This window comes from Ovis aries, chromosome 13 (assembly GCF_016772045.2).
Source record: "Ovis aries strain OAR_USU_Benz2616 breed Rambouillet chromosome 13, ARS-UI_Ramb_v3.0, whole genome shotgun sequence".
NCBI classification, from domain to species: domain Eukaryota; kingdom Metazoa; phylum Chordata; class Mammalia; order Artiodactyla; family Bovidae; genus Ovis; species Ovis aries.
Window position 1 is genome coordinate 35,847,052 of NC_056066.1, and position 14,312 is coordinate 35,861,363.

The window sequence follows — 14,312 nt, forward strand, 5'->3', positions numbered from 1 at the left end:
AGCTCAGCAGCATAATAGGCAGAGTGAATGCCCTGATGGAGGAGGAGGCCCGGGGGGTGAGGAACTAGCCTAAAGTCCCTGTGGTTGGCACTTGTTGGGGGCACAGCTCCAGCTGGAATCAGGTAGGGGCTGGGCCGTGCAGGAGCCCAGCTACCTTGAATTTCAAGGTGCATTGGCAGCCTACCCTTAATCTCAAGTGCAGTGTCAAACATAGACAGATTTGAGTAAGGAAGTGACAACTAATTTATGATTGCTGGGTGTTTCTGTGAGTGAAGTCTGGATTCTGACACTCGTTTTCCATATAGTCACGTTGGAATGTACTGCCCTCTCTTTACCAGATCCTAGCTCATCTCAAAACTATGTGTTTCCTCATCAACTTCAACAGAACTTGGGGTTGTGGGCAAAGGGTCTTTAAATTCCCATAGGGAGATGAGAGCCAACCATGGTGGCTAGTTTGGTGTGGTCTCTGAAGTAATTCTGGTGGCGACTGTCCGTTTTCCAAGAACCCTTGCATCTAGCAGTTAAACTCTTTTCTGTGTGAGGACTTTGTCCTTTCTTCTCCCCAAAGACAGGACTTTCTCTTTTGGGAACAGGGCATCCAGGGTGATGCTTGCTTTACACGGGTCCCTTTTTCACATGGGGACGAATGTGCCCATTTACATTTTTCATCACAGACCACATTCTGCCAGGAAATCCCATGGGTCTTGTGCCCTCTCCACCATTTGCTACTTGCTGTGGTCAGATTTAACATCTGCCTTTTCTGCGTTCACCCGGGCTTTCTTAACCCTGTGGCCACTGCCTTCATTCAAGTCCATTTATTCTTTCACTTTGTTTTTGAAGACATGTTGGGATGGGGGATGGCATTTAATCAGAAACATGTATTTTCTGCTTGTACCGAGGTGGTAATTTTTCTTTGATGTTTTATCTTCAAGCATTAACTCTATCTTATGTGTGTGTGATGTGATATTGTCAAGGAGAAACTAGTGCATCCTTTCCTTGGTGTGTTAGTGGAGGGTCTGAGGGAAAATCAGGACATACACTATCATTTTGGGGGTATATTCTATTTTCTAGAGACAGCGTGAAGCTCTTTTAATGGTTACACAATATCATAGGTTTTAGGGCTTCCCAGGTGGCTCAGTGGTAACTAATCCACCTGCAATGCAGGAAACCCAGGTTCGATCCCTGGACTGGGAAGATCCCCTAGAGAAGGAAATGGCAAGCCACTCACTCCAGTATTCTTGCCTGGGGAATGGACAGAGGAGCCTGGTAGGCTGCAGTTCGTGGGGTCACAAAGAGTTGGACACAACTTTGCTACTAAACAACAACAATAGTAGGTACTATAGGTACTATTATTATGCTGTTCTGAAGGCTGGAAGTCCAGGATCAGTGCTGCAGCAGATCTGAGGTCTGGTGAGGGCCTGCTTCCTGGATCGTAAACGTCCCTCATTCTGTTCTGTGTCCTTCCCTGTGGACTGGGGAAGGAGGGGGAGGGACCCTCTGGGGTCTTTTTTATTAGAGCACTAACCTTTTTGAGGAGATGTCTGCTCTCCTGACCTGATCACCCCCTATAGACCCATCTCCTGGTAACATCACATTAGGGGAATAAGTGGCAACATATGAAACATGAAGACTTTCTTTTAGAGCTGTAATGACAGTGCTTGCATGTTAACATGTAAACTCCAAGTAAGCCTAGAACATAATTATTGCTACTTGTATTCTGAGACCTGTCCCAGCTCCATGTCCTTACATTACCCCATCTGCCATTCGCGATACCATCTTCCATCTCTCTGATGAACATTTAGCAGTTCCTGGCTTTTCAATTATTATTGAAATAACAGATCTTTTTTTAATGGCAATCTGATCATTTCACTATGAGGGGAAGAATGAACGAGGTATGTACCAATATTGGATGGTTTATATACTTCTGGAGTGAATAACTCAAGTTCAGTTTTTGTTGAATCACTAACACATTCCAAAGACACTTTAATGCCCTGGCTACTCCCTCTAGAATATTGTTCTGGGAACTAAAGGAATCCGATCTGCCGAGAAAGTTCTGGGAAGTAATTTCAAATAGAAGCACTACATAGTCAACCAAAATCAAGTTAGTTGCTTTTTATAATTTATCTTAAGCCTAAAAACCGTTTTTTGATATTTACAACCACTTTATCCCATGTCCCTTATAAGAATCTTTGTAGCAATGTTGCGGCATCCTGGCCTGAATTGCAGGCAAAGTAGCAGGGGCTCCCCTCTTCCCCCTTCTGGCTGTGTTCCAGGAATAGGTACAGGCTCAAAGTTCTGTTTTTTAGCTATGCTTGTAAGCACAAGCATACTCATAAACTCATGTCACAGAGAACAGCAGTCTGAAGACAAACGTAAGGATCTCTCCTTCAACCACCAAAAAGTTAATTCAAATTAAATGAACTATTCTTTTCAACTTAAAAAATCCCCAAACAAACCATTAAGATCAGGTAGAAACACTGACCAAAATGGATCTCACTGGGCAAATGAACCTAATTACTCATGAGAGTTCAAATATAAAGGTACCTTGAATCTCCTCCTGGAAGCAAAAAGTGATTTTTTTCCCCTCACTTTTCTAATAATATTGCACAAGGGAACCAGATGCTACCTTATTAGATGCCAGAATTAATTTACATTAAATTACTGACCCAGTCTTGTAATTCTTACAAGAAGTTCTTCGAAGTTCTGGGTAAGAGTCGCAGGCGTTTAAAAAATACATTACTGAGCTTGTAAGAAAGAAAGGAAAATCACTAGTTGTAGAAATGAGGTGGAAACTGAATGCTCTGCAGGTAACTGGTGTTGAGCTTCTGTTGTGTCTGTGATGAGGGGAATGGCCAGAGGTGGGGTAGGGGGCCACTGTCTTGACGTTCGGGCTGCAGGAGATATTGAGAAACAGAGAAAATGGTTACTCTGTTAGTGAATGCGCAGGGGAGGAAAATTCTGAGTCCCTTTCTAGGGAGAGGGTGAGGAATTTGATCTGTCTCTTCCTGGGATTAGGTAGGAACAGAAGAAAGTCCACTTTAAGAATGGTAACCATGAGTTGGTTGGTCCATAGCTTGGGGTTTGAGTTTTTTACCTACAAAATCTAAGTGCCCTGGGCTGTGGCATTAAGCTGAAGGGCTAATGATGGTTCTACCTCACCTATCGGAAGCAAATAAAAAATATTTCTGTAAAGGTATACCTTTTACCTAGGACTCCTTCATATAACACCCCAACTGAAGATTTCTAACAACCCTCAATTACAGAGCATTTGAGAATACAGTTTATCTTCAGCGTCTAGTTTATCTTCAGCATCTAGTCAGCAGACACCACCAACAGCAAGATTAAAACATAAGCACTCTATATAATCAATGTTGTATAGCCTATAAAATAAGGACATTTAAAGTGATATTAGTCACAAAAGAAGGCCTTGATCATAGTAACTGGTGGTAGGAAAAGAGAACAGAAAGATCTGTCAAAGTCTTTGAACTATAGAAATAAAAAGTATAGTCATTAAAAAAAAAAATCACCCAAAAACTCTGTGTCTAGATTCATCAGAGATTAGACAAGGCTTAAGAGAACAAAGTAAAAGGGGAATTAGATCTCAGAAAACTCCCAGGATGCAGAGAGAGAATGAAATTAAGACATACCTACTTGGTGGTTCTTTTGATTATAGGATCCAAAAAGCTTTGTATAAGAATAAAGGGCTAAGAAGTTTGGTCTTAATAACTATCGAGAGTGTAGATCAAAAGTACAAACACCAAATAAGAAATGGTAACAAGAGAAAAACTATGGAGTAAATTCAAAGACTTCTAAGAGACTATTTTGTGTGAGTAGCACTTTCACTTTTCACTTTCATGCGTTGGAGAAGGAAATGGCAACCTACTCCAGTGTTCTTGCCTGGAGAATCCCAGGGACGGTGGAGCCTGGTGGGCTGCCGTCTATGGCGTCGCACAGAGTCGGACACGACTGAAGCGACTTAGCAGCAGCAGCAGCAGCTTCAGATAGCTCTTTTTAAAGCCAGACAAAAATAGGTAACTTTCTAGGGAATAGTATTTTCTGCACCTACTAGGACACATAGAAACAACAAATTGGAGAAATTGCTATTAACAAAGCAGAGGAAATAAAATATCAAAATACCAGAGTCAGCTGGTTTCTCAGGGGAACACCATCCGATATTTAAGAAAGATATCACTCCGCTGGTATTTAGACGCTTCCAAAGCACATAAAGGGAGAAAGCTTCCATAGTTTAAAAATAATCAACGTGTAGCTTTGATATCAAAGACCCAGTGGGGACCAAGAGAAGTACCAGTATTAGTTATGAATATTGATGCAGAAATTCTAGATAGAGTATTGGTCAATGGAATTCTCCACTGATTAAAAGAACAATATGTTGTAACACATGAAGTTCATGGTGGGAAGACAGGGATGGGTTGGTATTTGGAAACCTCTAAAGAGAACTCATATTAATCAGTCAGATAGGAAAAACAGTATGCTTATACTATAAAACATTTTGTGGATTTGAGCATTCATTCTCTAAAAGTACTCTTAATAAATTTAGAGCATGTAGATACTGATTTCACAAGATAGGTCTATGGCACTGTAAAGCCAATGTTTATCACCTTAAAGGCAAGAATAAAACAAGCATTCAACTCTCATCAGTTTTATACCCTTTTTTGTTTTTTTCTGGAGGTGTCAGCGGAGAAAATTAGCCCTGAGAGGGAGACGAGGCGTGTGAGGCTCAGAGGAGGATGCACAGTTGGCACCACTGCCTCTGCTCTTGGTTGTTTTCTTGTTTTAAATTCACAACTTCTCTTCCTCATCCCTTTTGTTCTCTTGAGCTAAAGGTCCCCCCCCCCCCCCTTTTGGAGAAAGATTAAATTATTAGTCTTAAAAGAGGGTCTCAGCCATTAGCATACTTTCATTTTAAAAAATGTTTACACAATATCATGTGTAATTCTTGGCTGTCATTGTGCCCAGTGGGTCTTCTTTTAATACCGAATTCCCTCTTCTCTGTGTTTTAAATAAAGGAGGGCGATAGGTGTGTGTGTGCACACATGTGCGTGCATGTAGTGTCTGTATGCAAACACGTGCCACTTTTGGATGAGTACTATGATTGAACACAGCAGAGATTCAAACTACTGTATAGTTCTTTTCAGTGCTTTTTAATACTCAGAAGGGAAGGAAAGGATTTTACAGCTTTGATTTATTTACTGTCATTCAGATAACCTCGGCTATGTTTGGCAGTTTACCTCTACACGTCATTGAGACATTATTTAAAACAAATGATTGCATCGAGACTAGTCAGGTTTTATTTACTGAAACTTATTTAAGGCAGTTTCTTCTGTACATGTACCAAAGTGAGAATACTGGCACCAGATTTCCTTACAAACATTGAACATTTATTTTCAAGATGTGAATGTAAATAAAGGTACTTAGTCAATGGCACCCCACTCCAGTACTCTTGCCTGGAAAATCCCATGGACGGAGGAACCTCGTGGGTTGCAGTGTATGGGGTCGCTAAGAGTCAGACAAGACTGAGCAACTTCACTTTCACTTTTCACTTTCATGCATTGGAGAAGGCAATGGCAACCCACTCCAGTGTTCTTGCTTGGAGAATCCCAGGGACGGGGGAGCCTGGTGGGCTGCTGTTTATGGGGTTGCACAGAGTCAGACACGACTGAAGCGACTTAGCAGTAGCAACAGCAGCAGAGCTTTCCTATAAGATTTGGTTACATCTAGAAATGACTTTTATTTTAAATAACTTCTCTCCTGTTTAGATATGTAATTATAGAAAACAAGCCCTTATGAACACTAATTAATGGAGCATAAATGTATGTGTGTTTTGAATTGTCCTTTTTTCTTAATAGTGTGTTGTAAACATTTTAACATATGCCATTCCTTTTTAGGATTTTTTTTGAATAATTGCATATATTTTTATCATATGAAATTAATGTAACCAGAGTTTTCCTCTTCTCTCCAGTTTTTTTTTAACCCCTAGCTTCTTTCTATCTTCAGTTTCTTCCATTTTTGCTCTCTTATTCTTCAAGGGAGAAAAGCGAAGTACACTTTTATTATGTAGTTGAATCTGCAAAGGGAAATGTTTAATTAAAATAAATGAGATTTTTCAGCTTTGGTGATCCATTGTATTTAGTAAGGGATGCTATTTGTCTTATTGCTGAAGGACATCTTGGATTATTTATCTGTCTTTTGGATTCCAGAATGTTACCCCTCAGGGGAACTTGCCAAACTATATATCAGCGTGAACTTTTCTGGGGCATTACAAAGTGCATAATATAAAGTATTGCCATGTTATCTAATATAAAAGCCACTGGTCACATAGGAATTTTTAAATGAAAATTAAAAATTCATTTCCTCACGTCCAGTAGCCATGTCAGTCCAGGAACCCCAAGGCTAGTGACTCAGCTCCTGGGCAAGCAGGGCAGGTCCAGCCTCAGAAGGTTTCTTTGTGAACCTTGGGGTCACGTCTGTACATCTTACCTGTTTGTGTATTACAGTTTTTACATCAGTTTGATTTTAAAGTTTTGTTCCTAGTATACTGGGCTTCCCTAGTGGCTCAGTGGTAAAGAATCTGCCTGCAGTGGAGGAGATGTCAGTTTGATCCCTGGCTCAGGAAGATCCCCTGGAGAAGAAAATGGCAACCCACTCCAGTATTCTTATTTGGAAAATCTCATGGACAGAGAAGCCTGCTGGGCTTCAGTCCATGGGGTTGCAAAGAGTGACCACGACTGAGCTACTAAATAACAGCCATTATAAATACTAGTAAAAAAACAGAATTTCAGTATGTTTGGAAAAAGTGAACAGTTCAAAATTATTTAGAGTAATTTTCACTTTGCTAACCAACTTAATTTTTAAAATTATGTTTGGAAGTAGCACACCTTTGAACAAAGGGTTTCCAGTAACTGGAAATTCTAGGAGAACATTTAAAATATTGCTAGTATAGTATAGCTGGAGAAGGCAATGGCAGCTCACTCCAGTACTCTTGCCTGGAAAATCCCATGGACGGAGGAGCCTGGTAGGCCACAGTCCATGGGGTCGTGAAGAGTCGGACACGACTGAGCGACTTCACTTTCACTTTTCACTTTCGTGCATTGGAGAAGGAAATAGCAACCCACTCCAGTGTTCTTTCCTGGAGAAACCCAGGGGCGGTGGAGCCTGGTGGGCTGCCGTCTATGGAATCACACAGTCGGACACGACTGAAGCGGCTTAGCAGCAGCAGCAGTGTAATACAGAGTCCAGGGATGGGCAGGGAGGGATGGACTCTTACACCTTTGAGTGAGGATCTAGAGAGGATGATGTAGGAAGAGGAAGCTGTTTTTAAAAGATACTCAGAAGCAGCAAATTAAATGGAGAAATAGAGCACTTATCTGGGGCATGTAATTTTAGGTTATAATTATAGTAGTTTGATAAATTGAGAAAAATGAGCAACCAGAAGAAAGGAAAAACCAAGGGGGAGGGGTGGATGGGAACTGTCAGTCATCCTGTTGTCATTGGCAACAGCCATTGTGATTTGTCGCTTCTCTATCCAGCCTCCTTTCTGTCATATTCACTCAGCTGTGAATGAGGTCAGCGGAGAATGTGGATGAGATGTTAGTCTGAGACAGACTAGTGGAGTGATTAAGTGCTCTGATGCTGAGCCAGATGGCCTGAGTTTTAAATCCCAGCTCCTCCATTTACTATTTGTGGGACCACAGCCAGTCATTTAACTGTGTATCTGTTTATCTGTAAGATGGTGCTGTCTACCTTTCAATGTTCTTGTGAGGGTCATGGAATTAAAATCTACTAAACTCACTGAAGCCCGTATTATTAAGAGTACTAATGACTAGTCTGAGGTAGTACAGGCATATGGTGAAAGCCTGATTTGGCTAAGCCTTGGGGTTTATTGTTGCAGGAAGGCAGGACGCTTAAAGAGGTAGCTGCAATACAGTTAGATGAGTTTTGTGGGCAAGGAAGTTTAGTATTCTATGATAGTATCTGTTCAAGTGACCTAATTCTTGATAATTATTTAAGCAAAATTAGTTTAACTTTTAGGATGGTTGGTTTTTATTTTAGAGTATACTTTAATAGTTTCTTCAAATCAACTATTACTTGTTTCATAGCTTGTATTCTCCAAAATTTGCTTATTTTCATAATATGATAAAAGTTGCAAGCTTCCAAAATGTTAAATAAGAACGCTACCTTGATCATTCTGGTAATATCATAAGTGTCAAAACTCTTTCCCTGATGCTCTGCATTGTGGTTGCCAACAAGGTAAGAAAATCCTCTCTTAGCAATAGCATCTGGCTAATCAAAATAAAATCTGTCTTCCAGACTTTTTACGAGAGTTTGCTTAGTTTCAAGCATAATTAAGAGAGTATTTTACTTGATACCTATTAAGAACAGGAAATCATGAGATACAACCGTTTTTCATATATAAGTGGGAGAGCAGTCATCTCAAATGTAAATACAAAGAGGCTAAAGTATATTTTCAAGCATAAAAATGTAAAGGCACCCACGTAAGAGCTGAAATAGATTACACTTAGGTGCTAAGAGTTAGACATTTGTCAAAGCACCTTTCATTTCTTAACTATCTTCCTGGTTGTATTTTTTAATTTATTTTTTATTAACTATCATTCTAGATTTTTTTTTTAAAGGAACTCAGTTTGTCCTGTAATGCATTAAAATATATTCTTTTGTGTTCCTGGGGTAATGGTGATGGGAAATGAAGAATAAAATTATCCTGTATTAAGAGAATTTTTACTGGTTTTCCAGAATGAAAAACTGAAGCTGAATAGTTATGAGAGATGTCTCTAGTTATGAGAAATCCCTTTGTTTTGTAGAAGTTTGGATGGGTGCAGGGGTAAAAATAAAGGCGTGAAGGAGCTCTATGCTGGGTGAGATGTCTTCCTAGAGGGCTGGCCCTTAGTCTGCACGTTGCCTGGTTCTTCGTTCTGGGCCGTTATTACACACCGTCAGGATGTGGCTGCCAGTTTCTTGCTTAGCTTTAATCATAATTTATGTTTTTAGCAGGAATATAACCTATGACCACTGCCTGAAGTACTGAAGCAATTATGTTTTACAAATTAAAGATTGTATAAAACTAATGGTTATTTGGGGGGAACAAAGATTTCATTTTCGCATGAGTTCTGTGTCACGATAATCCCACCCCCTGCCCCCCCAGTTTGACTTCATGTTACAAACATGGAAGTGTTGTCCTAGATGAATTATACACACCTATTGTCATCTGTGGGTTTATAGAAACATGTTTGTCTAGAATGTTCAGTAGACCAGTCTCTATTGAAATGATCAGAATGTGTAAATGTCTCAGGTGGTTCGCTGGCAGGTGAACTTAAATTCGTTTTCCTTTCTTCTAGATTCATGAGAAACTTCACTACTACGAGAAGCAGAACCCTGTGCCCGTCCTCCAGGGCGCGGCAGCCTTGGCCAATGATGTAAGTGTGCCTTCCCGGCTCAGGGGAACTCGTCCTCTGCGACCCCCTGGGGCAGGACTCATCCTAGTGTAGACAGATGTGTGTGCTCTGGAACTGCACACTGAAAGAAGCTGTAGATGCCTCTAAAAGGCCTGAGTTTACCACTGAGTTTACACTGACCCTAGGCTGATTTTCCTTCACTTTCCTATCTTAAAGATTTTGCACGGAGATGCTCTCTAGTCCTTCCTTGATAACTACAGAATAGAAATTTTAGGCTGTGCCTCTGTGGGGAGAGATGCTATCAGCTGCCAGTGTCTGAGAAAGTCCCAGGCAAGAGAAATGCTTTGGAGAAATAGAGACAAATGAGATGGCTCTATCGCTGACAGTCCTGAAAACGACAGATGCTAGCATAGGAATGAGGCGGATGAAATACATAAAAAGACAGGGTTGTTTTTAAAATGGATTATAAAGCATGGTAATGATTTATGGATGTGAGACCTTTCCAAATTACCTTCATAACCAAAAAATAAATTTGAGCTGCAGTTGGCATTGATGGAGTAGTTAATTTCCTGTAGCTATAATTTTATTTTAAATGTGGAACAGGGAACTAACTTGCTGTTTCTTACTGTTAACTTTCGGACTCAGATGAATTGAGCGCAGACCTGGATAAACTGGAGGGGACAGTTAAGCTGGACAAGAAGCACATGTGGTTGGAAGCTGGTTTTAGTGACATCCTTCAGCCTGCTGTTTTTTAATGTTTTAAACTACTATGATAAAACTATAGTTCAGTTTAGTAAGAGATTAGAGCTATAAGTATAATATTATGGAAACAAAAACTAACCATCTTCAGAGGTTGTTTTTCTTTGTTACTACTGTGTATTCTAGTTTAGTAAATAAAGCTTGTATAGTGAATCTCCAAGTTGTATATTTTCCATTTAGTTCCCAAACATTTTTTTCTTCCATTTGCAGCTACAGAGATTACAAATTACAAGGATGTTGCAATATACATGTTTTGTGCAGAAGCTTACCTCTGAGTTGCAGAACCTAAACGCTTGACGCTTGGAAAAACCTTGAAAACCAGTTTTAAAACATTTACTGTTGAGAGTTTGGGGAAATACTTATTTATAAAACAATGCAATTGAGGCACAATCGTGTTACAACATATTGCACTTTTTTTAAATTAGAGATTTTTGTGCAAATATAATCTTAGCATTTTGTAATTTATCTCAGAAGTGTATTTAAATGTTTAAAAGTGCAAAAAGCCCTTTGTGTCTTTTTGCAAATTAAAAATTTTGTAAAATTGTTACCTTGAAAAAGGAAAAGTACCTTTTGAAATATATTCAGTGAATGTATCAATTTTATCTGGTCTTATTTTCTGTGTATAATTTATTATTACACCCCTCATTTAGAGAAAAGTCCTTTCCCAAGATATGAACAATTATTTTTAACTTGCTAGAAACTATAGGGACAAATGGAAAATTGATGCAGTGTTTTGAGAAGGGTTTTTAAATGAAAATATATGTACATATTTTGCATTCTGTGCTGCATTTTTCATATTTTGAATGTTTTTTTTTTCCTATTTGAATCTTGCTTTTCTTCTTATGAAAATGTTATGATCCTTCTGAGAGCCTAAGATTGCATAGAGATTTTGATAAAAAGGCCCTCTTAATGAAGAATACCAGGTAGGGTCCAAGCTCTGCTCCTTTATCTAGCTGGAAGCAACCAATGGGAATTTATAATCCTGGTCAGAGAACAGTCAGGATCTGTGGGACCAGCATAGTTGTCAAGCTATTATAAGTCATTTTATGATTAACCTATTTTATATGTAACAGACTGTGTAGGTAAACATAATAAAAGTTTCACATCATTTGCTCTTTTAGGGGCATTCTCTTTCTTTTTACCCCAGCTCTAAACAGCAAGCTACTGTGGGTTTTTGGAAACCCTGTGGATTTCACCACCTCATTCAGAAGTTCTTTTTTCTGTTTTTTTTTTTTTTTTTCTTTTTTTCTTTTTACGGTGTCAACACTTGATCCAGTCCTTTTACAAGTGGTCCTTTGTCTGCATGCAAAAGACCATTTTGCAGATGAAGTGCTGGGGTTTGCCCTCATTGCAATAAATCAGAAAGGGATCTGGCTGATACGATTTCTTGAGTTGTACTCAGCCGGGAGCTGGGTCTGAAAGCAGGGCTACTAAGAGCCTCAAAAGAAGAGCAGTGATTGATAGTCTGTTTTCTTTCTTGCTGACTTGAGCTTAATCGCTGGAAAGTAGCAAGATAGTTTCTCAGTTGTCACAGGTGGAGCACACCCTGTTCTCACTAACTGTTCTTCATGTCAATGTGATCTCCCGTGCAGCTGGCGGAGGAGCTTCAGAACAAGCCATTAAACAGTGAGATCAGAGAGCTGTTGAAGCTACTGTCAAAACCCAATGTGAAGGTGAGGACGTGTGACACCTGTAATAAATATCTTCAAAAAGGGCCACTTTCTGGGACTTGAGATGGATTTTGTTTCAACCATCAATTTTCAAGTAAATATGTTTTCGAATAGTGCACAGTATTTTAATCACTTTAATCCCGTTAAGGAAGAAGAGTTGCGTTTTTGATGATGATGTTGTGACAATCTATAAAATACTTAAATTGGGAGTCTCATGATTTAAGTTGGAAGACAGAATGGAGCTTCAAAGTCATTTTTCTTTTAAATGAAGTTTAGAGTACAGGATACAGAACCTATTAAGTGATTTTGTGTAGGTTTGTTTTACTTGGCTAGTTAATGGTGTGCCAGTATGTTTGACAACAATATCTATTTCTCTATGGGACCTTGTCAGCATTCCTCTTCCTCCTCCAGCTTCCTCTGCATTTCCTGCTCACTCCTCTATCATTTTGTGTTTCAATGGACCCTGCTATTTTACAGAGTAAAGCAGTTTTCCAGTAAAATATTGGTAGATCCATCTTGATTCTCCCCACCATTTTTTGTACAAGTTTATCAGTTATTTTTCCTCCAGCTGTGATTGGTCAACATAACCTATACATTTTGGACTTGATAACTTATGTACTTGTATGTGAAATATTGTTCAGGAGTCAGAATAACATATAGATAGGTAATTATATAATTAAAGTGATTAGGTATCTCATATTTCTGTTAAGCATTTATAGACTGTTGAATGAAAACCTCCACCTAAATGCAAAAACTGGTGATTTCTACCTTTTTTGAAAAATGTCCTTTGCAGTGGTACTATATGTGGTCTTAAGCTGATATTCTGTACAAAAAAGATCTTCACGACACAGATAATCACGATGGTGTGATCATTCACCTAGAGCCAGACATCCAGGAACGTGAAGTCAAGTGGGCCTTAGAAAGCATCACTATGAACAAAGCTAGTGGAGTTGATGGAATTCCAGTTGAGCTATTTCAACTCCTGAAAGATGATGCTGTGAAAGTGCTGCACTCAGTATGCCAGCAATATTGTAAAAATTAACAGTGGCCACAGGACTGGAAAAGGTCAATTTTCATTCCAATCCCAAAGAAAGGCAATGCCAAAGAATGCTCAAACTACCACACAATTGCACTCATCTCACACACTAGTAAAGTAATTGCTTAAAATTCTCCAAGCCAGGCATCAGCAATACATAAACTGTGAACTTCCTGATGTTCAAGCTGGTTTTCGAAAAGGCAGAGGAACCAGAGATCAAATTGCCAACATCCGCTGGATCATGGAAAAAGCAAGAGAGTTCCAGAAAAACAACTATTTCTGCTTTATTGACTATGCCAAAGCCTTTGACTGTGTGGATCACAATAAACTGTGGGAAATTCTGAAAGAGATGGGAATACAGGCCACCTGACCTGCCTCTTGAGAAATCTGTATGCAGGTCAGGAAGCAACAGTTAGAACTGGACATGGAACAACAGACTGGTTCCAAATAGGAAAAGGAGTATGTCAAGGCTGTATATTGTCACCCTGCTTATTTAACTTCTGTGCAGAATACATCATGAGAAACGCTGCGCTGGAAGAAGCACAAGCTGAAATCAAGATTGCTGGGAGAAATATCAGTAATCTCAGATATGCAGATGACGCCACCCTTATGGCAGAAAGTGAAGAGGAGCTAAAAAGCCCCTTGATGAAAGTGAAAGAGGAGAGTGAAAAAGTTGGCTTAAAGCTCAACATTCAGAAAACGAAGATCATGGCATCTGGTCCCGTCACTTCTTGGGAAATAGATGGGAAACAGTGGAAACAGTGTCAAAGACTTTATTTTTGGGGGCTCCAAAATTACTGCAGATGGTGACTGCAGCCATGAAATTAAAAGACGCTTCCTCCTTGGAAGAAAAATTATGTCCAACCTAGATAGCATATTGAAAAGCAGAAACATTACTTTGCCAACTAAGGTCCGTCTAGTTAAGGCTATGGTTTTTCCTGTGGTCATGTATGGATGTGAGAGTTGGACTGTGAAGAAAGCTGAGCAGCGAAGAATCAATGCTTTTGAACTGTGGTGTCGGAGAAGACTCTTGAGAGTCCCTTGGACTGCAAGCAGATCCAACCAGTCCATCCTGAAGGAGATCAGCCCTGGGATTTCTTTGGAAGGAATGATGCTAAAGCTGAAACTCCAGTACTTTGGCCACCTCATGAGAAGAGTTGACTCATTGGAAAAGACTCTCATGCTGGGAGGGATTGGGGGCAGGAGAAGGGGATGACAGAGGATAAGATGGCTGGATGGTATCACCGACTCAATGGACGTGAGTCTGAGTGAACTCCGGGAGATGGTGATGGACAAGGAGGCCTGGCGTACTATGATTCACGGAGTCGCAAAGAGTCGGACGCGACTGAGCGACTGAACTGAACTGAAGCTGATATTCAGAAAAAGAAAGTATTAAATAAAACATAAAGTGAGAACATG

At 39.7% G+C, this 14,312-nt stretch overlaps 1 protein-coding gene across 5 annotated transcripts in view; it reads left to right on the top strand.

Annotated features, from left to right (window-relative positions):
• MPP7 (MAGUK p55 scaffold protein 7) overlaps window positions 1-14,312 on the top strand; it is a 238,470-nt gene that overhangs the window by 136,077 nt on the left and 88,081 nt on the right. For all 5 annotated transcript variants that reach the window (XM_015099631.4, XM_060397456.1, XM_060397457.1 and 2 more), the window contains exons 4-5: window positions 9,372-9,449; window positions 11,780-11,860. In XM_015099631.4, the coding sequence (XP_014955117.2) occupies window positions 9,372-9,449; window positions 11,780-11,860 (159 nt within the window). The remainder of the gene's footprint in view (window positions 1-9,371; window positions 9,450-11,779; window positions 11,861-14,312) is intronic.